The following is a 27,397-nucleotide window of genomic DNA, read 5'->3' on the forward strand; positions in this document are numbered from 1 at the left end:
ATACCAGTTTACAGACAATTTGATTCATGATATCAAGAAATGGTCGGAGGCACTGGATACTGCAAAGGCTATGGGCCTGACGATATTCAGACAACATCACTTCTGACTTGTGCTTCAGAACTTACCATTCACCTAGACACGATCTTCCAGTGTAGTTACAACACTGGCATCTGTCCTACAATGTGGAAAATTGCCCACGTACGAACTGTACATGAAAAGCAAGATAAGTCCTACCCAGCCAATCACCTCCCCATCAGTCCATTCTCGATCATCAGTAAAGTGATGGAAGGGGTCATCAGCATTTCTATCAAGCCGTATCAACTCAGGAATAACCTGATCGCTGACGGCCAATTTGGATTCCACCAGGACCACGAGCTCTAGATTTCATTACAGCCTCAATTCAAACATGGGCAAATAAATGGAATCTCAGAGGTCTGGCCTTTGATAGAACGTGGCATCAAGGTGGTTAAACAAAACTGGAATATATGTTTATCGGGGGGAAAAAATCTCCACTTGCTGTAGTCATACCTGGCACATTGGAAGATGGTTGGGATTTTTGGATGTCAGTCACGTCAGCTCCAGAGCATCTCTGCAGAAGTTACTCAGGGTAGTATCCTAGGACCAACCATCATCAGATGCTTCATCAATGACCTTCGTTCCATCATAATGTTCACTGATGACTGCACAATGTTCAGCACAATTCATAAATTCTCAGACACTGAAGTAATCCATGTTCAACTGCAACAACAGCTGGACAATATCCAGGCTGGACTAACATGTCACAAAACATTTGTGTAACACAAATGCCAGGCAATGCCATTTGCAATAAGACATAATCTAACCACTGACCCTTATCATTCAATGATGTTACCATCACCTAGTGTCAAACTATCAACATCCTTGGCATTGCCATTTACCATGAACGCAACTGGACTGACCACATTAGCATAATGGGCCACCAGAAATAATGGAATACCCCCCACTTGCCTGGATGATTACAGCTCCAAGAAGACTCAAAAAGCTTACAGGAGAAAGTAGCCACTTAATTCGCATGACATCCACAAATATCCATTTCCTCCACCACTGACATTCAATAGCGGAAATATGTAGTATCTACAAGATGTACTGCAGAAATTAACTAAAAGAACCTCAGACAGCACCTTCCAAAGCCATTAATATTTCCATCTTGAAGGACAAGGGCAGCAGAAACATGGAAACACCACCATCAGCAAGTTCCCCTCCAAATCACTCACCATCATGACTTAGAAATATATTGTCATTCCTTCACTGTCACTGGGTCAAAATCCAATAAAGCAAGACTGCATTTTCACCAGCATATACAAAGTTATGATGAAGACTGAACAATTGTAATGGCCCTGAAAAACTCATATTCTGTGTATAGTGTCAGATCTTTCCAAAATGACGAAATTTCCATCTCTAATACAGTCACTTTTTAAGGTCATTCATGATATTCAGTCTTTTGATGTGTACATTCCAATTTATTCATAAATTTCACGAAAAGCAAAACAGCAAGAAAAAGAAAGCACATTATATTCCTGGCTTATCATCTGTGTGAATTCTTCAGTGAGATTGGCTACTTTCCCAATATGATAGGATCACATGTTGGCGATTCCTGTGCCCCAGATCAGATTGAAATTCACGTCTGGAAATGAGAATTTCATGCTACAGAGATTGATAAATGTTTGTGGGCAGCTTTCCTGGAGGCCAGTGCTGACCAACATCATTTCACCAATGACAACAAAAATGTCAGCACGAAGTAACTTCAGTTAACAGGCAGAAAATAACAACTGTATGCCCTATCTTCTGGCAGTTCAGGCTATGTGGAATTTAAAAATGCAAACTACAAAACACTTGTAAAATAGCCACCTGGAAGCAATAAACCTTGCTGGACAATGCTGTACACTTTGCCTTCGTCAGCAAGAGTTAGAATATTGCTGCGTGTGAAACAAGACATAATGTTGAAGCTTTTGTTTTGCACCCATCAGGACAGAACTGAAATTTAGTCTCCTTGCAAAGGGAAGAAGTTATTGATGTTCTTGTGTTTCTGTTTCCATGAGCACAAGACAAGCAGATTGGAGGTCATGTCTCTTTTTTCAACAAAACTCTCATCCTGTACCACCAAGCAACCAGTAATATTTTAAAATCACTGAAATGCTTTTTCCAAAGCAACTTCAAAGAATGTCTTTTAATAACACAATACTTTCACAGGGCTGCTAGGATAAAAAAAAACTCAAATCATGTGATGAAGGCATCACTGGCTAGGCCAGTATTTGTTGCCTACAGGGCAGTTAAGAGTAAGCAACATAGATACATCTTCCAGGGCTCTCTACCCCAATAGTCAAACATCCTACATCCATTAGGCACCTGATTCTCACTTGGCTATTTGATCTTGGCGATAATTACCTGGATTCTCAAAAGATTGTGTAAGGCATGCCCTTTAAGGGCCAGGCAATCTAAGCAGATAAGCATCAAGTATGATCCAGACTCCAGCCTCCTGATGAACAATGCCATAGGCATTAAAAAGTGAAACAGAGTGATGTGTGTTCTCATCATCACCAATTCAAAATGATAAACATTTGCTTACCTGCCATTTCTTTCAAAGCCAAACTTAATTCCTTCTTTCTGGAAAGGAAGTAATCTCCGATTAAGTTTCTCAGGCAGTGTCGAAAGCAGAATATCAAATTCGTCTTCTGAGCATTTGTTCTCAGCAAATAAAGATGGAGGAGATTGCTGGAGCTGCTGGGATTTTTTCATGATTTCTTCAACTGCATTTTTTAAATAATAGGACATAGGTTAAGCCCTGTAATTAATATTTTGCTAAAAATACTTAGCACATAATATTAACACTTTTTATCCCAAACACTGCAGGAACTGCTTTATTTGGACAGACAATAAATCAAAACAAACATCAAGCTCTAGAAATGAAATTCGTATATTCACTCGGCCATACTGTAACTTCAAATCCACAACTAATTACAACACTGGTTTTACCACAATCTGACTTTTACTATGTTCTGTCTGGTGGGAGAGAAGATGGACAGGTTGCGTCGAGTCAAGGAGGTGGGGATGAGAGCGAGGCTTGGACATGGGATTAGGCTAGGAGTGGGGAGATTTTAAAGACCAATGGCCTTAACATGGAATTCAACAGTTTTTAAAATGTCCCACCCCGGCTTCAGCCCATATCCAAGCCTCCCTCTCATCCCTGCCTCCTTGACCCGACACAACTGTCTATCTTCTCTCCTACCCGTACACTCTGCCGACCTCACCAATCAATCCCCACCACTCCGTTTCTGCACTCACCTACCACCAATCCAACTACCTTCCACAGCCCCATCCCTCCTCTCTATTTATTTCCAAGGTCCATTCCCTCCCCATTTCTGAAGAGTCCCGACCTAAAACGTCAACTTTTCCTGTTCCTCTGCTGCCTAGCCTGCTGTGTTCTTCAAGCTCCATACTGTGTTATCTCGAGTGTTCAGCACTTCTGTGCATATTTAGACCAAGGTTGCTGTGAAGTCCAGAGCTAAGTAATATTGTCAGAGCCCAAACTGAGCAACGAGCATATGACTGTTGATAAATGTCACTTGGCAGTGCTGTCAATGACTCATTCCGTCACTTATTTTATGATCAAGAGTAGACTTATGCAGCGGTACGAGCAAATTGCTGCAGTATGTCCCTGCTGAAGTGTCATCTAGGCTCAAAACATTAGCTTGCTCTCTCTTCATGGACGCTGTCTGACCTGCTATGATCCTCATTTTGTTGTTTTCTTACGAAGTGGAAACTGGATGGGCAGGATTGCAACTGCTTTTTGTGGACAACACCCATGGGCAAGTTTCCACATTATCAGTTGATAGCAACACTGTAGCTGTACTACAGGCATGGCTATGTGCGGAGCGGATCTGCAGTACAACAGTGGACATAGAATCATATCATAGAATCCCCGCAGTGCGGAAACAGGCCCTTCAGCCCAACAAATCCACACCGACCCTCAGAGCATCCCACCCAGGCCCCATTCCCTATAATCCATCTAATCTACACATCCCTGAACACTACAGGCAATTCAGCAAGGACTATCCACCCAGCCTGCACATCTTCAGACTGTGGGAAGAAACTGGAGCACCCGGGGGAAACCCACACAGATACAGGGAGAATGCACAAACTCCACATAGACAGTCATCAGAGGGTGGAATTGAACCCAAGTTCCTGGTGCTGTGAGGCAGCAGAGCTAACCACTGAGCCACCGTGCCATCATGCCTGACATGTTGTCAGGACGATAAGCCTTCAGAGTAACCAATGCCTTCAGCCATTTCATGACATCACACTGAACTAATCAAAAACGAGGATCTGTGATGATGGAGACTTAAGGATGCAGAGAGGCATCATCCACTTGGTACTACTGGCTGAAAATTCTGGTCAATGCTTCAGCCCAGTATTTCATGCTGATACCCTGGATTCCAATCACTGTACTTGAGGATGGGGATATTTAGGTTACCTTCTCTTCCAGTTACTTCTCTAATTGTCTATCATTGTTAATGACTGGACGTTGGAGGGCTACAGAAATTAGATTCCCTTCATTGGATGTAGAATCATTTAGCTCCATTTATCACTTACAGCTTGGCAAGTAGGTAGCTCAGTGAGTAGATTCATCTGGTATCACCCAATTTTCTGCTATGGCTGGTGCCACTTCCACTCTTTATGGAGCCAGAACTGATTGCTGGATTCATCATAAAGACAGATCAGGTATGTACCGTGTCATGAGGTTATAAATTGAGGTTGAGTGTAATTACTGGGGAGGTGACAGCCTAGTTGTATTATTGCTAGACTATTAATCGAGACGCCCCGGTAATTTTCTGGGCACCTGGGTTCAAATCCTGCCATGGAAGATAGTGGAATTTAAATCCAATACATATCCAGAATTAAGAGTCTAATGATGAACATGAAACAATTGTTGATCAGGAAAAACCCATTTGGTTCACTAATGTCTTTTAGAGAAGGAAGCCACCATCCTTAACTACATGTGACTCCATTCCTACAGCAACGTGGTTGACACTTAACTTGCAATTACGGATGGGTAACAAATGCTGGCCTGGCCAATGATGCCCACATCTTGTGAATAAATAAACAAAGAACTCTACAGTTGCTGACGGTATGCAGCACGTCATGGATGCTCAGTTGAGTAGCTGGGCCTGTCAAATATTTATCCCATTTACCATGGTAGTGGTGCCACACAAAACGATGGAAAATATCTTTAAAGCGAAGACAACACTCAGTCACCAAAAATACATTGTGATAGCCACTCTTATCGATATTGTCATGGAAAGATCAATCTTGAAAGATGGATTTGTAAAAATGAATTCAAGTAGATTTTTCCCTTTTCTTGACTCCTTTTCCACCTACAACAGACCCTGTTCAGCAGCTCTGGCCTTTAGACCTCAGCCAGTTCAGTCGGCAGTTGCTCATGATCCATTCTTGGTGATGAACACTGAAGTCCCCATGCAAGTTTGGCTCATTTATGCCACATGACTGCCAGGCAAACATCTCTGACAAGAAAAAAAATCTAACTAACTAACACTCAAACTCAATGGCATTTCCATAAAAGATCATACTATCAATAACCTGGAATTTTCTGTGGACAAAATACTCAAATGCACCAACCATATAAATGCTATGGCAGTTCAGTGGCTAGGAATTCCAAGCACAGTAACTCAACTCTTGACTTCAAAAATCTGCCCATCATCGGAAGGCACAAGTGTGATGGAACATTCTACAATGCGGAGAAGTGGATGAACACAGCAGGCCAAGCAGCAGAGGAGCAGGAAAGCTGACTTTTCGGGCCTAGACCCTTCTTCAGAAATGAAGGTTAGACGGTCACATAAATGAAGAAGAGTCGAGGCCCAAAATGTCAGCTTTCCTGCTCCTCTTTTGCTGCTTGGCCTGCTGTGTTCATCCTGCTCTACACCTTATTATCTCAGATTCTCCAGCATCTGTAGTTCCTACTATCTCTGGAACATCTGACATTTGTTTGAGCTGCACTCATCCAAGCAACGAGTTGCAACACTATTCAGGACAAAGCAGATTTCCTGATTTGCATGATGGATTGATGCCACGTTCAACCACTCCATCACAATGGACAGTGGCAGCAGGGTACACCATTTACAAGATACACTCCAAACACTCAAAGCCTCTGTCAGCAACACCTTCCAAACCAGCAAGCTCTGCCATTAAGGACAAGGACAGCAAATGCATCAGAATATTTCCACACTCAAGTCAATATCTTGACTTGAATAATCTTGCTGCTGCCTCACCGTCATTGGGTTAAAATCCTTCAACTTCCTCCCTAACAGGATTGTCAGTGGACCTACATCACAGACTGTTGACCGTAAAGGCAGTGGATCACCACCATGCTGTCTAAGGAAACGTGGCGGTCAACAAATGTTGGGCTAGCTCATGATGCCCACGTCCCTTAAAGTAATGCATCTTTAAAACACTGTCTAAACTTGTCTGAAGGCCTTAAATAAATTGTGTCCATCCACCCCCACCGTCATCACATTCCTGCAACCCTATGAAACAAAACAATTTAGTCCATCTTGTCTTTGCCCATTCTTCTTTCCAAAATGGATCACTTCACATGACTATGCATTATTATTCAGGGGCATTTTCATCAATTCACAGATCTGCCTATTTCATAAATCTTCTGTGTGCTGACTATGTAGTTGAGTTTCAGGTCCATTGCAACTTGGAAATCATGCTCATCTCATAAACATAGTGGTTGCAAGAGGAAGTCAGAGGTGAGGAATTCTACAGCTAGAAACTCACCTTCTGACTCCCCAGAGCCAGTCCACCATCTACAAGGCGAAAGTCGGGAGTGTGATGGAACACTCCATGCTTGCCTGGATTAGTGCAGTTCCAACATCACCCAAAACAAGGCAGCCAGTTTAACTGGCAGGTCCATTATTAATAAAGGAAGAAACGAATAATTCAGGTAATTCTATCCAGTGGTTTCAAAATTAATATACAATAAACAGCAATGCCCCAAATTACACCTCATGCTCCTAAAGGGATCTAACCAAGGTTTTGTATCACTGTACACAAAAAAAACCCTCTATATTCTAACTCTCCAGGTTTTAGGCCAGCATTATCTCAAGCTTTCTTACTGATGTTTTGTACATTTTATAGAACTGCATGCACAAAACCAAAACTCCCACTGGCTTTAAATTGATAGGTTTTTTTTTAAAAACATTCACAAAAAAATGCATGCCTACTACCTGCACTTAAATCAGGTATTGCCTCTTCACAAATTTATGTTCACGTATACTGTTCTTTGAACTTTTGTACAATTGTTCTTTTGAACAATTTGTATCAACATGCAAACATGTACAAATGGATCCCTTTATTTATTCACTCATGGGGCATAGGCATTTTAGCTGGCCAACATATATTGAACTGTTGCAGTCACTTGCCACTTATTGTAGGTTGAACCAAAGTTCGGTTGGAGAGGGTATTCCAGGATTTTGATCTAGCAGCTGTGAAGGAGCAGCAATATGTTTGCAAGTCAGATTAGAGAGTGGCTTTGACCAAAACTTACAGGTGTTATTCCCATGTATCTGCTGCCCCGTCTTTCTAGATAGCATCTTCCAAACTCACAAATACTACTATCAAAGGATCTTTAGTGAATTTCTGCAGTTCATCTTGTAGATAGTACACACTTTTGTCAGTGAGCACCAGCGGTGAAGGGAGTGGATGCTTGTGGATGTGGTGCCAATTAAATGGGCTACTGTATCTTGGATGATGTCAAGGTTCTTGAGTGCTGTTAGAACTGCACCAATCCAAGCAAGCATGGAGTGTTCTATCACACTCCCAACCTGAGCCTTGTAGATGATGGACAATCAGGAGGGGAGATATTCGCTGTAGAATTCATAGCCTCTGACCTGCTCTTGTGCCCACGATGTTTATGAGGTGAGACAACTCTCAGAGGAGCAGGAAAGTTGACATTTCAGCTCAGGACCCTTCTTCAGAAAAGCCCTCCTGATGCTGCCTGGCCTGCAATGTTTCTCCAGCTCTGTACTGTGTTGTCTCTGACACCAGCACCTGGAATTCTTGCTATCTCTGAGTGGTTAATGAGGCGTGTCCAGTTACGTTTCTAGTCAATGGTAACCTGAAGTATCAACATGATTGGAGATCCAGTCATCTGATACCATTGAAGAGCAAGGGACAGCAGTTAGATTGCATCTAACTGGAAACAGTCATAGCCTGGCATTTGTGTGGCGTGAATGTTACTTGCTGTTTGTCAGCCTCAGCTTGGGTATTGTCCAGATCCTCTTGTATTCGAACATGGGCTGCTTCAGTATCTGAAGAGTTGAAAATGGTGCCAAACTTTGTGCAATCATCAGTGAACATCCCCACTTCTGACCTTATGAAGAAGAGAAAGTAATTAATGAAGCAGCTGAACATGGTTGGGCCGAGGATACCACTCTCAGCAACTCCAGCAGAGATGCTGTGGAGCAGAGATGGCTGATCTCCAATAACCACAACCGTCTTTCTATGTGCCAGGTATGACTACTCCAGAGGAGAGTTTCTCCTCTGATATCCACGCATTCCAGTTTTGCTCAGGCTTCTTGACTGCCACACTATTCTGTTAGTTAAGCTATTAATAAACTATGTGGCAACAGATATATTTTTATGATAGTGCTGATTAGTTTCTTCCAATTCAAGCACATAGCCATTACAAAAATGGTCTTGGGGCATAATCAGAGTGTTCCTACATCTGTGCCAGCAGGTCTAGGTTTAAGTTATAGGTGCCAGTGAGGTGTGTCATAGCATATCTAAATAGGTTCATTAAAAATTATATACTTTTTAACCCATTTTCTCTACCACCTCTCTTCTGCTTTTTAACAATTGCCTAACCAGGTCAATTAGCTGCCCTCAATTCATAGAAACACAGATTGTTCGGGTGCAGGAGGTCATCATTTGGTCCACTGTGCCTGTACCAGTTCTATTAACCAGCGCCATTCTCCTTGCCTCCCCCCACCCCTACACTCTTGCACTGCATTTCCATCAAAATTGTCACTCAACGTCATCTTGAATACCTTAATTGAACCTGTCTCCACCACATTCACAGACAGTGCATTCCATGCCCTGGCCACTTACTGTGTGAAAATAGAATTTCATACATCATTCACACGTCACTTTAAATCCACGCCTTCTCCTTTTTCATTTTACAAGCAGAAACAGTTTCATCTCATTTACCCTACCATTTGAAATATTTCAAACAGACCTCTTCGCAGCCTTCTGCTTTCCAAGGTGAACAGCCCCGCTTCTTCAATCTATCCTCATAACTGAAGTTTCTCATTTCTGAGCCATTCTCTCCAGTACATTCACTTCTTTCCTACAATGTGCCATCCACAAGTTCACACATCACTAACTGAGATCTAACAAGTGTCTTGTAGAAGTCAAAATCACCTCCCCGCTCTTTTCATGAGCTTGGCTTTTATCTTAACACACTCTTATGGAAACTATGGGTTGACTTCAGGAGGTTCACTACATTCATAGACATTTCCACGCCAAATTGCTTATTGGTACAAAAAATAAAATTTGAATCAGTATCATAGAAATTACTGAACATCTGACCACAGGAAAACGACAATTGGTCCAGTTCATCTGTGCCAGTCAAAAATCAAGCTACCCAACCTAATTCCAGCTTTCAGTGTTTGGTCCACAGGTGTGCAGGTTACAGCACTTGAACTATTTTTCCAGGTACCATTTAAATAAGGGAGGGATTCTCCTCTATAACGCTTTCAGTCATTGAGGTCTAGACACCTACCACTGTGTGGTGAAAAATATATATTTCTCATCTCCCCAATAATTTTTTCAACCAATCACTTAAAAATCTATGTCCCAAATCACTAACCTCTCTGCCAAGGTCTTCCCATCCACTTTATCAGGCTTCCTGCAATTTTGCGCATCTCACTCAAGTCTGCCCTCAGCCCACTGGGTTCCAAGGAGAAAAACCCCAGGGTAACCAAGCTTTCCTTACAGCTGCATTTCTCCAGGACTGGCAACTTTCTCAAATTTCCTCTGTGTTGCTGTCCTCCTGAAGTACACCATCACACACTTCTATGACCAATTCTTAGCTAATCGACGTTAACTCTCCTGTTCAAGGGGAACAGAGGTGGACAATAAATGCTGCTCACAGCCCCTGAACAATTCAAAAAGCTCAAATTTATTGAAAAGCTCACTTGCTGGACCACTCAGTTGTTACTCCAGATTGTAATAATATTCCTCACAACAGACATTGCACTAACAGGTTCATTATTTCCAAGTTCATCCAGCCTACCTTAAATAATGCAGTTACATTTTTAATTCCCCAATTACTAAAAAGGACAATTCCTGAATTGAGATAACAAGGTGTGAGCGTTTTGCAAGATTAAAAATATCGTCTTCACTTTCCTCATTAGTTCTCTTTGAAAATACTATACTTAGAACATATCAGCCTTTTGTTTTCTAAACTATTGCCTTGCTTACTTTAAATGTGAACAAAGCACCAAGTTCACAGAATCCCTCCAGTGCTCATCAGGTCTAATACCAACCCTCCAAAGAGCATTCCATCTAGGCCCACCTTATCCCCGTAACCCCACATTTATTAGGGCCAATTGACTAAACCCAAACATCTTTGGGCGATGGGAAGAAATCAGAGTACCACGCAGATTTGGGGAGAATGCACAAACTTTGCACAGATAGTCACCCAAGGCTGGAATTGAAACTGGGTCCTTGACTCTGTCAGGCAGCAGTGCCACACACTGTGCCACCACAAACAATAACAGTTATATTAAATTCTTCCTATACACTGAAGAATTGACAGAAGTGATTATTCAATTTGTCTGTCATTTCATTCATTTGTAAATCATCCTTACTTTTGGAAGGCCCATGTTTCCCTCAATTATCCCTTTCCCTGTAAGCAATTGCAAAAAAAAAATTTTTTAAATCATCAGTATCAGAAATCCTTTGTGCAGCTCTCTCTTGCTCATCTTCAAATCTGTCCCACACAATTGGATTTACACTACTCTTCACATTTACAGATACTTTTTAAAAAAAAATTTCAGATTATCTCACATTGTTTTGACTATGATTGCATTAAGTGGTAAGAGGGGCCTGTATGACTTCAGGGTACATACTGATCCAGAATTTAGCTCAATTCTTATGTAGGCACCTCCAACAAAAATGTTTTAATAAACATCAAAAAGAGCAGTCATCCTAATACAAAGCCTGGTAACAGATACCAAAGCATATGTTCCCAGTCTGAAAAAGTACCACGTTCCCACTACATTCGACCTCAACCAATTTTATATCCACATGTCAATGCCTAATTAATTGTCTGGGCCTTGATTTATTCAGCAGATCTCTTTTTTATGTCAACAATAGAAAGACAAATGAGAAATTAAAAGTAATTTTACTCAAATAAGTCTGAATACTCGTGATAATGGGAACTGCAGATGCTGGAGAATCCAAGATAACAAAGTGTGGAGCTGGATGAACACAGCAGGCCAAGTAGCGTCTCAGGAGTACAAAAGCTGACGTTTCGGGCCTAGACCCTTCATCAGAGAGGGGGATGGGGAGAGGGAACCGGAATAAATAGGGAGAAAGGGGGAGGCGGACCGAAGATGGAGAGAAAACAAGTATCAGTTTGAAACATGAACTGTTTCTCGCTCCACAGATGTGGCCAGACGAGCTGAGTGTGTCCAGCATTTCCTGTTTTTTTTCCCCTCCGGTCCAATTAGTACTTTTCTTGTGTCTTACAACGTTTGTAAAGCTTTAAAGAGGAAATAGAGCGCTAATAAATTTTTTTTTCAAGGATGTCATCGGTGGGTGTTAGATAAGGTGCTGCATGAGAGATAGGTAAACAAAATAATGGCACACAGCAGGCATGGATTACTCAAAAACAGGCAGCACGGTTTTGTTAAGGGGAGGTCATGATTAACCATGTTGAATGAATTTTTCAACAAATTGACCAGGTATGTAGTCAAGGGCACTTGCATTTTACTTTGTAAGGTTTTTGATAAAGGTCCTGCATGGGAAATTGATAGCAAAGTTAACAGCCCTTGAGATACAAGGAAAATTTTGCTAATTGGATCCAGAATTGGCTGATTGGCAAGAAGCAAATGGCGATGATCAAAAGACGTTTTTGTGGCTGGAAGCCTGTGTCTGTTGGGGCCTTTCACAATTTGTAGTACATCTAAACAATTCAGACACAAATGTATGGGGAAAGATCAATAAATTTGTGGAAGATATGAAAATTCATGGGGTGGTAAATAGTGAGGGGGATAGACTGAGCGGAGCATGCAAAAGGACAAGTCTGACATCAGATAGGCAGCATGATCAATAGTTAAGATCACAGTAAGCTTCAGCAAGGCACAAGAGACAGTAGTTTAGGCAAATAAACATTGAACAATTTGTTCTTGAATGGTAATTACTTCAAACTTGCATATCAGTTAGTTATTTTTTCCAGCATTTATGTCATCTAACATTTAATTTCAAACCAAAGTTAGACCCCTTGAATATATATATCAAGAAAAGACTTGAATTTTGTTGCGGTCTTCTATAATACATTTAACTGCATAATTAGTTTTACACAGAAAAAACAATACTGTTACATTCTGTCTGGATTTTTGAGAATACAGGATTCCTTCAAGTACTGTGATTGTATTGTAGTTGACTTTTATCCCACGAACAGCATCAAAAAGACACTTGCCCAGCAATTAACTGAATTCTAGTCAAAGTAAATCCTAGCTGGTGAGATATGCGAGCTTTTTTGAAAAAAAGAGTCAGCCTGTCTGCAAATTTTTCCCGATGTTGGCACTGCATTGTGACAAGTTACCGTCTGGTGCAAACGCCTCCCTAATGACCATCACCACTCGTTTGCAAAGTGTTGGATGCAATATAACTCAGCGTCGGATCTTTCATCACGACTTCATGTGTAAAATTATTTTCCGATTTAGAAGGAGATATGAGTAGACTTCCCTGAAAACGTAAGAACTGCGCGACTACTGTATGCAAACATCCAGCTCTACACCTTGTTATCTGTACTGTACGCATAAACTAGCTCTCCGCCATGGGGCACAGCATCAGAGCAGGAAAGCTGACGTTTCGGGGTCCCGACCCGAAATGCCAACTTTCCTGCTCCTCGGCCTGCTGTGCTCATTCAGATCCTCACTGTTTTATCTCTCACTAGCATCGGCAGGTCTGACCATCACTACGCCATGTGATAATAAAATGTGAGGCTGGATGAACACAGCAAGCCAAGCAGCATCTCAGGAGCACAAAAGCTGACGTTTCGGGCCTAGACCCTTCATCAGAGAAGGGTCCAGGCCCGAAACGTCAGCTTTTGTGCTCCTGAGATGCTGCTTGGCCTGCTGTGTTCATCCAGCCTCACATTTTATTATCTTGGAATTCTCCAGCATCTGCAGTTCCCATTATCTCTGATACTACGCCATGTGAAATCGTTTATGCCCTACCCGGTTTAAAAGAACGACAAATAGTTTCTACACAATATATATTTCAACAAACCATTCTACCAAGTGTTACTACCAAAATATAATTTACAATAACTTAGAAATCAAAAATATTATATGTTTTCTAAAAAAATCATTACATAAGTAATACTTTTGAGAAACCTTCCGGCATCAAATTAAAGCAAGTGATAGAACACTCTTAGCATATAATGCAAAAATTAAACTCGGTAACTTCATGACCAAACTTACTGCAACAGCAGTAGTAGTCAACACATTTTCTTCAATGAAGAATTACTACATTGTCACACTATACCCGAGAAGCGCGCTTGAACCAAGTTAGTAGCGTCATCACGCTAGCGTGCTCTCCGTCATTGCGAGTGATGTTAAACGTGATGATGTAACGCAGTGATGCCGGGTCAGCGTTTGGTTGGGGGTGGGGGGATTCTTCTGTAGATTTTTGAGGCTGGGTTTTATTTTCGCCAATTTCCTATTCGGCCGTTCGATGAATTCGCACGTGGATGGTGGGTAAGATCGATCGCGCGTCTGCTTTGTTGAGCAAGAGTTTTATTTAACGCGGCCCCTTTTTTGTCCCTGAAAGGGACCAGCAGGTTTCGGAGAGTGCGCCGGGGCTTGAGAGAGAGCGCCCGCTCCCTGAGTCTGACGTGATGGCGGCCTGGCCCCGCCCTCTGCTGCCGTTCATTGGCTCAGAGTCACCATTGTGCCCGGGTGATTGACAGCTGCCTGTTGGTTGAGGGGGGGCTTGAGGGAGAATGGCAGAAAGGATAGAACTGCTGGTAGAAAAAGGACTGCTCCAAAATCCTCATCGTAATTTAATACAGAAGCAAGCTTGATGTTCAGCCTCAGGATATACAGAATATTGATTTCTTTGGGGTGCATGCTGCAAGATAGGAGAGATGAGGTTGCAAATTGTTGTCAGGACAACCTGTTGACATCCATCATGTTTTATGCTGCACCCCAGTATAACTGTGGATCAGTGTAAAACGCAAGGGACGATTTTGATGAAGATTGGCCCTCTGGATAGCGTTTGTGGAAACGTCAGCCAATGCCGGTTTCTCGTTTTGTGGGGGATTTAGGAGAAACGGATACAATCAACAGTACAGTGTAAGAGCCGGATATCAAATCCGAATACACACTGCTGTAATCTAAGTAATTGTATGTTTACCCATTCAGAGATTGCATTCTAATTGATTTCACATCCACGTTTGTTAGTAGTTGTCAGGAATCAGGTTGTTGGATATATTTATTAAGCACATGAACACACACATAATATTTTTCGCATTTAACAGTTCCTTGTGTACGGCGAGTGCAAAATGACTTGGCCGTAAGATCAACTGGAAGCTAGTTTTTGGGTGTAGCCCCTCTAAGCCTTTTAAACATTTATATTTAGAGTTGCTCCGGCTTCGGCAGCTGCTACTGTGGCCTCTATTGGGCGCTGTCAGTGTCAGTCGGCGAGCGTCACTGCTTCCTCCATTAGGTTTGTTGGAGTTGGGTGAGGGGTGGAAAAAGAGGGGGTCGGGAGCGAGCGAGGTAATGAGCTTGGTTCAGCCATGCTCCCGACTCGTTGCAACAAATCCTGTCGGTGGAAGGCCGGTAAGTCTTTCTGACTTTAAAAAGAATCAGCTTCCTGCAGAGCTGATCCAATTAGTTTAAATCAGGGGTTGGTGTCTTTCGCTACTTTGAGGGGGAGGGAGGCGGACCGGTGGTAAATGTGCGCCACGCACAGTGAGAAGGTCATCGCTATTGCTGATGACGGACGAATGAAGGAGTCGCGGAAGCGACGTATAGAAAGATTTGGCTGGGTAAAATTAGACCGGCGGCCTAGTTTTTCTGCCTCCCCGATAGGCCGAAACCCCAACCCTGCGCTGGCGGTGGGTTTGGGAGAAACCCAACGAGGGGATTTCGAATAGATAGTCCTTGTGACCTTACTATTCGTCTGAATGCTCCACCAGCTCGTTATATCGGTTGTACTGTCGGAGATCTTCCATGTCCATGCGCGCGTGTGCACAGCTACTGGGTGAGTATACGACATGTTTTAACCAGGTGAGAGTTCGGCATGGTTCATTTATTCAGACACTAATCGGACCTGCACGGAGTCGTCGATTTTGTTTTATTTTCTGGTGGCTTGTCTTTTATGACATGGAATTGATGAGTTTTTAAAAATTGAATAATACATAAAACAATGTTTCAGTCATGCTACTAAAATAGACCAGTAGGACTGGAGTGTATTAGATATAAAATCTTACCGCCTTTTCGCTAAAATCGACTATGATTTATATTTTCGACTGGCTGAAAATAAAGTGACGGTGAGTAGCGAGGATTAGGGTATCAACTTGCATTTTTTTAACATAACTCTCATTTTGTCGGAAGGGCGTTTGATTATTGTGTTTTTTTCAAATTTGACAAGCTTTCTCTGTAAGCTTACTTTAACTGGAATTGCCCGTCTTTAAATTGCTGGGTTTTTTCTTTCATGATTACCTCTGTGGAAATAGAAAGTAGGTCGAAAGATGAGCAGGAAGCTCCTGTTTTTCTTAATTTTTGATAGTACATAAATGGACCATTTTATTAGTTTTTACTTTCAAAAAAAATCAAATGTGCAGCATCCTCTTGGGGTGGCATGCAGTTAACCTTCATTTTGATGAGTGCATGTCAAAGTTATTGGCAAACGCTTCATTTGAATGAAATAAAGCACCCAGACAATGAAACTGAAAAGTATGTTTGAGAATAGATAGCCTTTTTTTTAAAACAAAAACCATTAAACATTTCTGAGCAACTAGAAATATCTGATGGGATGTAGTACAAGGAGATAATACAACAATGTAATTAGGTAGAATTAAGCTTGAGAGCTTTATAGCCATTGAAGTTGTAAGAATATTAGGAAATTGCATTAAACTATGTATAAGAAACTATTACAGAAAATGTAAGTGTGTTGGTATCCCTGAGTAATGCTAAATTTTTACAGAAAAGCGGCTCATTTTCCCTGTATTATTATAGTTACTACTTGTAACTGCTTTAAGTGCTTCAAAATAGTTTTCTATATTGAAGTATCTCGAGTACTTGAACTGCCACGGCATAATAGACTGTGTGCCAAATGCAGATAAATGGGTTTGGTGTAGTTTGGTGTTTGTTGGTTGGCATTGACTTGGTGGGCTGAAGGGCCTGTTTCTATACTGTATGTCTCTGAGTCTGATATTGGTCTTTTTGCTCCCCAAGTGTAGATGTTATCTGTAAATAGCCCTAATAATTTGATAAAACTGACAAAAATGAACTCTTGAAGTATTTCAGATGTGTTGTGTTGTATGACAATCTGAAATTGTGATATATCAAGCCTGTTTTCTCCTATCAACCTTGGAACTGTTGAGAATGCCATTGCAAAGTTCATCAGAAACCATTCCCAAAAGCCTTGCGCTTTATCTTTATGTTTGAAGTCTTTGTATACCTCCTGAGAAGCAAACAGCAGATCCCCAAGTGAACAAGACTGGCTGAAAACACTTTTTTCGAAATGTTCAATGCAAGAACATTGGTAGACCATTGATGTTTCTTGGTCAATGCTGTGCAGTTCCTGAAAGCCAGCCTGACTCAAAAAAAAACAGAAACAATGTGGCCTGCGTTGCGATAGTGTCTATTACTTCCACGTACAATAGAACTACTTCATTTGCAGTCAGCCTGGAAACTGGAAACGTTTTGTAATCTACTGTTCAATTTTGATTGGTTTTCTGTTAGAGTTTTCTTGCATTCTGCTTGTTTACTTTTTTAATCTCTTAAGATGATGGCACTTGGAATTATATTTCAACAAGTAACCATCTTAACTAAATTACAGGTGTGTTGTTGCATTCTAATTTCCTGTCATTGTTTTAACTTGGCTGTAGCATTGGCTATTTCAATTATTTTGCATTAACTCAATGCTTCTGTAAATCAAGTCCCTCTATCAATAATGATCTTCACCCATTCGATGAAATGAACCTTTGCTGATTTTACTGATATTCATTGTCTTTCTTCAGACTGCAGCCAACTATTTCTAACTTTGGGCATCCATTTGGAATTTCTCTTAGCCTTGACTGCAGTGGTAGAACTGGCATTTGCCCATCCCAACTGCTCTCAAAGGTAGCAGTGAGTTAAATTTTTGAACCACCACAGTCATCCTGTGTGTGTTGCCAGAGTGCTTTTAGGAAGGGACTTCTGGTGTTTGACCTAGCAGCAGTGAAGGAATGGCAATGTAATTCCAAGTCAGGATGGTGTGTTGCTTGGAGGACACCTTGACGATGATGATGCTTGCATACAACTGTTGTCCTTAGTGATAATGACCTGAGATTTGGAAGTTGCGTTTTCAGTTATGCTTTTCATTGGCTTCTTTACGTCACCTTTTAGATGTTCAGTCATATCTTTGCTTGACAGCTTGCCCCTCAGTCATTTTTCACCAATTTGCATTATTAGCACTGAAATTTAGCCACTATAACATAGTAAACATGGCCACTGATATATGCTCAGCAGTCTCCCATACATCAGCATGATAATGACATGAATGTATTTTTTGTAATATTAGTTAAGAGAATTATTTCCGTTGATGCCAGGGATAACACTCCTGCTGAAGAATGCCACAGGCTCATTTACTTTTACTTGTAGAGATTGCAATTCAGCATCTTATTTGAAGATTGGCTTCTGGGGAGAGATTGAGTTGACTTGGACTATACTTATTGGAACTTAGAAGAATGAGAGGGCCACCTTAGAGAAATAAATAAAATTATGAAGGCAGTAGATAAGGTAGAAACAAGGATGTTATTTCCGCTGGTGGGTGAAACTACTGAGGAACAGAGCCTCAAAATTAGGGGGAGCAGATTTAGGCTCAAGTTGAGGAGGAACTTCTTCACCCAAATGGTTATGAATTTGTGGAATTCCCTGCCTAGTGAAGCAGTTGAGGCAATCTCACTGAATGTTTTTAAGGCAGAGGTAGATTTTTGAACAGTAAGAGAGTTAAGGGTTATTGTGAGTGGGCAGGTAAGTGGAGCTGAGTCCACAAAAAGATGAGCCATGATCTTATTGAATGGCAGAGCAGGCTTGACAGGCCGAATGGCCTACTCCTGTGCCTATTTATGTTCCTATGTGCAGGCAGTTCACTGGTCCCTCTGTACTACAGTGGAATGTCTAAAGTAGAACAGCCAAAGGTTTTTATCTGCGATAACGAAGTGTGGAGCTGGATGAACACAGCAGGCCAAATTATCTCAGGTTCAGATCTTGGGGTCTCTTCCAATATTCCTCTTGTAATTCCGTGCCAAGTACAAAGAAGGACTTGTTTACAGAAAGCTATAGGTCAGTTAGTTTAACGTCTTTGTTGGGAAATTGTTGGAATATGTTAAGGGTGTAACATGGAGTAATTTGGAAAGTCAAAGCGCAAGTCGTTAGAGACAGCATAGATTTATGATGGGTAACTTGTGTTAGACAAATGTGTTGGAGCTCATTTGATGTTAAAATCAATGTCGTATGTCCACATTTCCTAAAGACCCAAAAGGTTAAATCATGTTGGGATAGAGGTAATGTATTAGCTTAGAAAAAGATTGGCTAACCAACAGAGAGCCTTTATAAATGTGTCTCATTGTGGTTGGGAAGCTGTAAATAGTATGGCCTGATCCTGTGGTCCCGACTATATGCCATCTATATTCATGACTTGTGCGAACAACATAATTTAGCAAGATTTGCAGATGACACTACAATAGCTGGGAAAGTAGTTGCAGTGAAGAAGCAAGAAATTTACAAATGCACGTGGATAGATTAGGTGAATGGGCCAATATGTGGCAAATGGAGTTTATTGTGAGTAAGCGTGAGGCTGTCCATTTTGGTTGGAAGGAAAATATGCAACTTAGTATCTAAAAGGAGAGAAACTTAAATGCTGGATCTGAGTGTCCTGTATCAGTTGCAGAAACGCAGGTACAGGAGTGAAGAGAAAAGTAGCAAAATTTGTAACTGTACAAAACATTAGTGGGACTGTATTAGAGTACGGTGTACAGTTTTGGTCCTCTTACTTGAGGAAGAATGTAATTGCATTGGTGGCAGTTGAGAGAAAGTTCACGAGATAAGTTCCAGAAATGAAAGGCTTGTTTTATGAGGCAAGATTGAGCAGTTTAGGCTGACACATTCTCTAGAATTTGGAAGAATGGGAGGTGATCTAATTGAAGCATGTAAGATTCTAAAGAGGATTGACAAAGTAGACATAGAGCAGATGATTTCTCTTGTATAACCTAGAATGATGAGTCATAGTTCTAGGTTAAGGGGTTGCAAATTTAAAACCGAGGTGTGGAGGAATTACTTCTCTGAAAGGGTTGTTAATCTGTGGAATTCACTACCCTATATTGCAGTGGATGGTGGGACAGTGTGTAAGTTTAAGAAGGGGATAGATTTTAATGAGTAATGTGTCAAAGGGTTACAGAAAGCAGTTAGGAAAGCGGATTTGAGGCTAGGATGTGATCAGCCATGATCATATTAAATTGTGGAGCAGGCTCAATTGCCGACCTCTGCTTCTAGTTTTTGTGTTCTTTTACATACCTGACCTCCAGTCTGTGACATGCAAGCCCCTTATTTTAAGCTACTATGGTCATTGCTGCTCTGAGTTTTTCAGTTAGAAACACAGAAAATAGGCACAGGAGTAGGCCTGAGGGCCTGCTCCCCCAATCAGTATGATCATGGCTGCTCATCCAACTTGGTACACTGTTCCTTCTTTCTCTCCTTTGATTCTTTTAGCCCCAAGACTAGTATCTGACTTCATCTTGAAAACTTTCAATATTTTGGCCTCAGCTGATTTCCTGTGGCAGAGAATTCCACAGGCTCACCCCTCCTTGGATGAGGAAATTACTCCTCGTCTCTGTCTGAAATAACCCCTGGTTCTCGGCTGCCCAGTCATCAGGAGCATCCATCCTATGTATATATTGCCTGGTTATGTTAGCGTTTTATAGGCTTGTACAAGATCATCTCTTCATTCTTCTTCTAAAACTCAAGTGAATACAATCTGAACTGATCCCATCTGTCTTGGTATGTCAGTCTTGCCATCCCAGAAATCAATCTGGCAAATATTCATTGCAATCCCTGTGTAACCATAACATTCTTTCTCGTATGAGGAGATCCAGCTGCACACAATGTTCCACGTGTGGACTTATCAAGACCTTGATCAACTTGCAGCAAGACACCCCTGCTCCTGTCCTCAAATCCTCTTGCTATAAAGGCCATCAGACCATTTACCACCTTCACTGCCTGCTGTACTTGCATGATTTCAGCCACCTCGAGGACACCCAAACCTCATTGTACGTTTTCCTTTTCCAGTCCATCATCATTCAGATAATAAAATTGCTTTTCTGTTTTTTCTACCAAAGTGAATAACCTCATTTTTCCATGTTTATATGTCAACTGCCAGGTTTACGCTCGCTGATTCACTCAATTTGTCCAAATCACACTGAAGCATCTCTGCATTCTCCTCATTTTACCCTCTCACCCAGCTTTGTCGAATCTGCAAATTTGAAGATATTGCAGTGTGTGTGTGTGTCACTACCTGCCACTCATAAAGAATAGAAATAAATGGGTCATTTTGTTTCCTGTCTGCCATCCAGTTCTCTAACTATGTCAATGCACTATCCCCTATTCCATACGCTTTTTTTAATGTTAATTTCTTTGGTGAAATTTTGTAAATCACAACCACTGGCTCTCCCTTTTCAACTTTCTTATGTCTAAGAAAAATTCCAGTAGATTTGCTGACTCATTTCCCTTGCCTGATTCCATGCTGGTACTGACTGATCATGTCACTGTTTTTGAAGTACTCTGCTATTAAATCTTTCATATTTTTTTTTCTAGCATTTTCCTCACTACTGATGCCTGGCTCACTGGTCTACCATTGTCCATCTTCTCTACACCTCCTTTTTAAAATGGCTACATTGTGCATTGATTTCCCCAACACCATTTCCCTACAATCGTGAATTCCTTTAGTTCCGCCCTGTCACTTAAACCCTGTGTTTCCCAATGTTTTTGGAATGCTGTTTGTCTTCCTTTTATGACAACAACCAAAATATGTATTTGAACTGGTGTCCTATGTCGGCCCCCTTTTTTGACTAATGAAATTAATTTTGTCTTCTCTAATCTTTTCTCTCTTTCCGTACCTATGCAAGCTTTTATTATCACTTTGTGAGTTACCTGTAAGCTTACTGTTGTCTTGGATCAATTAGTGGTGTTTTCATCTCTTTAAGAAAGGTTTCAGTACAGGCCCACTTGAATCAGTCTCACGCTTTGGTGTCACGCTGAATAAGTGCTGCTTTGGTTAAGATTTTCAGATCTTGCTTTCACATCAATTTATTCTTGTGGATACAAAGAACCTTATAACTTGAATCAGCACGCAGCTGTAGTACGTAACTTAGAAGGTAAATTGTGCTTTGGCTGTTATAGTATGGCTAGAGAATAAAACTTGTCGGAAGTCTTGCTGCAACCATTAGACATTGGTGAGACCACAGCTGGAGTACTATTTATGGTTTTGATTTAATTATTTCTTAAATAATAAGATGCTTGCATTGGAAACACTTACTTCATTAAAGGTTCACTCGCATAGTTCCCGGGATGAAGGGTTGACTGTGATTGGCTGATACTCATTGGAGTTAATAACATTTTGTACATATCTGATTATAAACTGCCTTGACAGGGTCACTGCTGAGAGAACGTTTTCTGTTTGAAGAGGGCATGTTGAGTAGGGAGGTGCACTTTAAAGATAAAAGCAGCAAGTGCTGGTGAAACTCTGTAGATCTGGCAACGTCAGTGGAGAAAGAGGATCACTGGATTCGAAATATTAACTCTGCTTTCTCTTCATAGATGCTGGCAGATTTGCTGAGTTTCTCCAGCAATTTCTGTTATTCTTTCATATTTCTACTAAACTAAAGACAAAAAGCCTCTGATTTTAAAATGGACAGGATGAGAAATTCCTTCTCTTAATCTGTGCAGTTCTTTTCCACGAGGAGCAAGAGGGTGGATAGCCATGGCTCACTTGGATAGATTTTTGATCCAGGAGTTGGGCTATGGGGAACAGACAAATGTGTTGGTGAAGCTAAGATCAGATAGCCATTTGGCTGGTGGAATGACTTTCTAACACGTTGTATTTCTTACAGTTTATTCAAAGGAAAGCGTATTGTCCTAACCAGCATTCATCACTTGATCAGAACTGCTAGAGATTAAAAGTCATCCACCTTGTCTGTTATCTATAGAATCTTGTAAAATTTTTCTGCATAACAATTGATTGCACTTCAAGACAATTATATGAATCTGAAGCACTGATATATTCCAAGATCAAATGAAGCACAGTGTAAGTGCATGTACCTTCTATGATGATGTTTATTGTCATGACTGCATCTAGTGATTGCTTCTTTTCTCTTTGGGGTAAATTTTTTGTTCTTGTTCAGATAGAAAACGTTGGCGTGGAGAAATAGTGTGCCATGTGTTTTGTTACTCATTGTTGCTTTTCGAGCATTCCCAAGTGAGGTTGTTTTAGTGTAGTGCTCTTTCAGCCCTCTAATGACATTATGCTTAAGCTTAACCACAACACCACATTTGTAAAGAGCATCCATTACACCTTTCAGTTTCCCAAGAATCACTTCTGTCAGCTTTTGACCAAGATTGCAAATTAATGCCAAGTAAAATGTAATTTTGTGTGTTTGCATCATGTAGCTAGAAATTGTGTAGCCATTCCAACTTTTTACAAAGAGACTGTTGCACTTAGCATACATGTTAATGTTAGCCAGTGCTGTGCGTAATCTTAAATCCAGAGGTGAAAGGCCATCCAATCCCTCAAAACGACTGATCTGTTTCATCATGTGAATATTACACCGGCTTTTCCATGACTGTTGATAATTTATTTACAAAGATGTATGCTTTTCCAATGAGTATGTAGTGGTTAGATTGTATGTTATCTATTGTCTGAATTGAATAACACCAAAACTGAGAACTATGAAAACTGAGGCTGAGAACACAAAAACAGTTGGAGATAATTTACAGCAAAAACAGAAATTGCAGAAGAAACTCAGCAGATCTGGCAGCATCTATGGAAAGAAAGCTGATTTAACATTTCAAGTCTGGTGACTTTTGAAGCTGTTACCACCATTTAGTAAGATCCAGTTTGAATTGTGCCCCAGATGCATTTCTTCTCTTTGCCCCATCACTGTTAATACCTTTTGGAGAGCAAAAATCAATCAGTCTCTTTTATTTGCACTTGCTGTAACGTTAATTGCATTTTTCAAATTGAGTTCCAAATTCTAGCAACCCTTTGCCAATATTGCATAATTTCACTCCAGGGTAGTCTAATTAAATTTTTCATCTATTTTAATTTAATACTTACTAACATAGCAAAAAGTGTATTTTTTTTTGTGTACCTCATTTACTTCCCTTTGTATCTGAGAAATCTCAATTACGTTTCCCTTTCCCTTACCTGTTCTAGGCAACACAATCCTGGTTTATGCAATCTATCCTCATGTTCATCTCATACTGTCGCATATTATTCTGGTAAATTTGTGCTGCACTCCTTCCAAAGCCAGTATATCTTTGCTAAAGTACCGAAAAGTGTTTATAGTATTCCCAGATATTCATGACGTTTTAATTATCTATGTACCTGCATCCCCAGCACAGCCTAAAGCTCAACTGTTTCTAACTTCAGGAGGATCTATGTCAGGACTACCCTATTTGACTCATTTTATGTTCAGAGTGTATGCTTAAGTTGCTCTGTGAAAACCTGTTTGCTTCTAGTCCATTCAGTGAATCCCTTTTGTAATCATCTGCTTCCATCTAAACTGCTTATGCTGCCCCATCTTTAATTTGTTAGCAAATTTAGATTTGTGACGTGATATCTTATTGCCGGAGATGCGAGTGAACACAGTGAATAGTTGATTAGGCCCCCATATATACCCCTGGAGGATGCCATTGCGCATATTCTGCCAATTACAATCCTGCCCATTAATCATATCATCTGTTTCCTGCTACTCAGTGCTTGCCTGAGCTTCTATGAGCTTCAACTTGGCAGGCAGGTTCATAGTTCCTTGAAAGTAGAGTTGCAGGTAGACAGGGTAGTGAAGAATGCGTTTGGTATGCCTGCCTTTATTGGACAGTGCTTTGAGTACCGGAGGTGGGAGGTCATGTTGCGGCTGTCCAGAGCATTGGTTAGGCCACTTTTAGAATACTGCATTCACTTCTGATCTCCCTGCTATAAGAAAAGGGCTCAGAAAATAGTGTTTTTGCTGCAAGTTATCGCAACCTGTTTTTGTGTTTTCAGCCTCAGTTTTCATTGTTCTCAGTTTTTGTGTTATCCAGTTCAGATGATGGATCATATTACAGATTGTTGGGGTTGCAGGGTTTGAACAACAGACAGGCTGAATAGACTGTGGTTATTTTCCCTGCAGTGTTGGAAGCTGAGAGGTGACCTTATAGTGGTTTATAATATCATGAGGATGAATAGTCAGGACGTTTCTCCCAGGGTAGGGGAGTCCAAAGCTAGAGAGCGTAGGAGGAAGGGGAAATATTTGAAAGGAATCTAAAGGCAAATCTTTTCATGCAGAGGGTGGTGTATGGAATGAGCTGCCAGAGAAAATGATAGAGATTGGTACAATTGCAACATTCAAAAGGCATCTGGATGGGTATATGAACAGGAAGAGTTGAGAGGAATAGGGGCCAAATGCTGGCTAATGGGACTAGATTAATTTAGGATATCGGGTCAGCATGTTTGAGTTGGACCAAATGGTCTGTTTCTGTGCTGTACAACTCTTATGACTTTAATGTTGGTAAATAGTTGCGTAATTCCTGACTTTGCCCCCCCCCCCCCACCTCACCTTTTCTTGAACAGTGTAATGATGTGCCTAAGTTTCCATCCTAAACAAATGATTTCTGAATGAGAAGGACTTTAGAACATTACAGTTGGGACATGTTCAATGTTCTCACCTAGTATCTTTCATATGTTGGGATGAAAACCATCTGATCCTGGGACTCCTGTCTTTTATGCCATTTTTTCTTCATAATTGTTATTTACATTAATTTGAATAAGATCACTACCTGATTCATTATCAGTTTGGTAAGTATTTCTAGCATGTTAATCTCTTAGGACTTCAAGTACTTTGCCAAGTAAGTTGGACTGGAAGTTTGACTCTGACTCATCATAAAGTAGTTTTCAATATATCCACAACTTCCTTATTTTATTGAAAACTGATTCTTGCCATATTGTCAAGGAGCTTATAGTGCTTTGTATCACCCTCTTTTCTATTGTAATTCTAGAATTTTGGGTTCACTTTGTCCTTTTGTAAATTTTGTTTTCCCTATTTGCTTTTGTATCTCTATCTCGATATGTTTTACTACTTTCTGCTGTTCTTTTACGTTTTTCATTTGACCAAGATCTCTGTATTTTTTTTTTAATTTTCATATGATTTTATTTTTTCTTTTCGTTTTGTCTGTTAATCTGTTCAGTTGATCCTGTCTGTTTCTGTCACATAGATCGCTTAGATATTACTATGGGAAATGTTTAATTCTTAAACCATCCCACTTACTTTGCGTCAGTGCCTGCTGGGTTATTAAACAAGTTTATGGCCTATTCTATAAAATGAGTGTAGAGAGTAACATGTAGAATCGTAGAATCATAGAATTATCCAGCACAGAGGAGGCCCTTTTGGCCCATCACTTCTACACTGCGTATACATTAGTTCGACCTTCAAGCACTAGGCTCATAGCATTGAATGTTACGGCATTTCAAGTGCTCATCCAAGTACCTTTTTTAAAGGTTGTGAGGTTACCTGCCTCAACTCCCCTCCAAAGCAGTGTGCTCCAGAGCTGCTCCACCCTCTGGGCGAATGCATATTTCTCCAAATTCTGTCTGAACCTTCCGCTTTCACTTTAAAGTTATAACCCCCTCTCTTTGACTAAGGGGATCAACTGCTTTTTATTCACCTTGTCCATGCTCCTCATAATCTTATAGATATTTGTCAGGTCCCCCTCAACCTTCCCGGACCCAAAGAAAATAACTCTAGCTTATCCAGCCTCTCTCCACACCTGAAATGCTCCATCCGAGGCAACATGTGGCGAGTCTCTTTTGCACCACCTCCAGTGCAGTCTCATGATTTCTGTAGTTCACGCAACTTTCCAGCTGTGGCCAAGCCAAAGTCCAGCACAACTTCAATATAACCCCTCTGCTCATATTATCTTTGCTTTGACTGATAAAGGCAAGGACCCCATATGCTGCCTTGACTATCCTATTTACTTGCCCTGTCACCTTCAGCGAATTGTGGACAAACATGCCAAGATCCTTTTGTTCCTTTGAACTTCCCAGTATCCTGCATTCACCGCATACCCCCTTGTATTGTTACTTCTTCCAAACTGCATCACCTCTTACTTTTCAGTGTTAAATTCCATCTACTACTGATCTGTCCAATTAGTTATATCCTCCCGTAATAGAAGAGCTTCCTCCTCACCCAGCCACTCTTCATGTCATCTGCACATGTACTTATCATCTTCCTTATATGATTTAAATTGCAACCAGTTTGGGATCCAACACTTATCTCCCTGGTATGAAACTAGATATTGGTCTCCATTCTTTCAAACAACCTTTGACTACCACTCTGTCTCCTGCCACTAAGCCATATTTGGGCCTAACTTCCCAAGTTGCCCTGGATATCATTTGCTTTTAACAGTTTCCTCGTGGGACCTTTTGAAAGACTTTGCTGAAATTGGTACCAATTACTTCACCTGTACTACTCTCATGCACACCGCTGGTCACCTCATTGATAAAATGAAACAACAAGATTTGTTTGGAATGACTTCCCTTTAACAAAACCATACTAATTATCCCTGATCAAACTTTGTTTCTCTAA

General features: G+C 40.8%; 2 protein-coding genes across 21 annotated transcripts in view; one reads left to right on the forward strand and one right to left on the reverse strand.

The window, feature by feature from the left end:
• Positions 1–14,170, reverse strand: part of zranb3 (zinc finger, RAN-binding domain containing 3) — a 135,743-nt gene extending 121,573 nt beyond the window's left edge. Inside the window, exons 1-2 of one of the 4 annotated variants that reach the window (XM_059647428.1) lie at positions 13,837–14,170; positions 2,606–2,786 (exon numbers count right to left, since the gene is read on the reverse strand). In XM_059647428.1, coding sequence (XP_059503411.1) covers positions 2,606–2,775 — 170 coding nt within the window. In that variant the 5' untranslated portion in view covers positions 2,776–2,786; positions 13,837–14,170. Of the gene's footprint in view, positions 1–2,605; positions 2,787–6,834; positions 6,854–13,772 lie in introns of those variants that run through there. The other 3 variants (XM_059647429.1, XM_048534524.2, XM_048534523.2) reach the window with 3 other exon arrangements.
• LOC125454128 (R3H domain-containing protein 1-like) overlaps positions 13,909–27,397 on the forward strand; it is a 164,923-nt gene continuing 151,434 nt past the window's right edge. For 12 of the 17 annotated variants that reach the window (XM_059647410.1, XM_059647416.1, XM_059647421.1 and 9 more), the window contains exon 1: positions 15,003–15,134. The gene's annotated coding sequence lies outside the window, so the exon portion shown is untranslated. Of the gene's footprint in view, positions 14,049–14,288; positions 14,646–15,002; positions 15,135–15,295; positions 15,559–27,397 lie in introns of those variants that run through there. The other 5 variants (XM_059647415.1, XM_059647412.1, XM_059647411.1 and 2 more) reach the window with 5 other exon arrangements.

Source organism: Stegostoma tigrinum, chromosome 7, assembly GCF_030684315.1.
Source record: "Stegostoma tigrinum isolate sSteTig4 chromosome 7, sSteTig4.hap1, whole genome shotgun sequence".
NCBI lineage: Eukaryota > Metazoa > Chordata > Chondrichthyes > Orectolobiformes > Stegostomatidae > Stegostoma > Stegostoma tigrinum.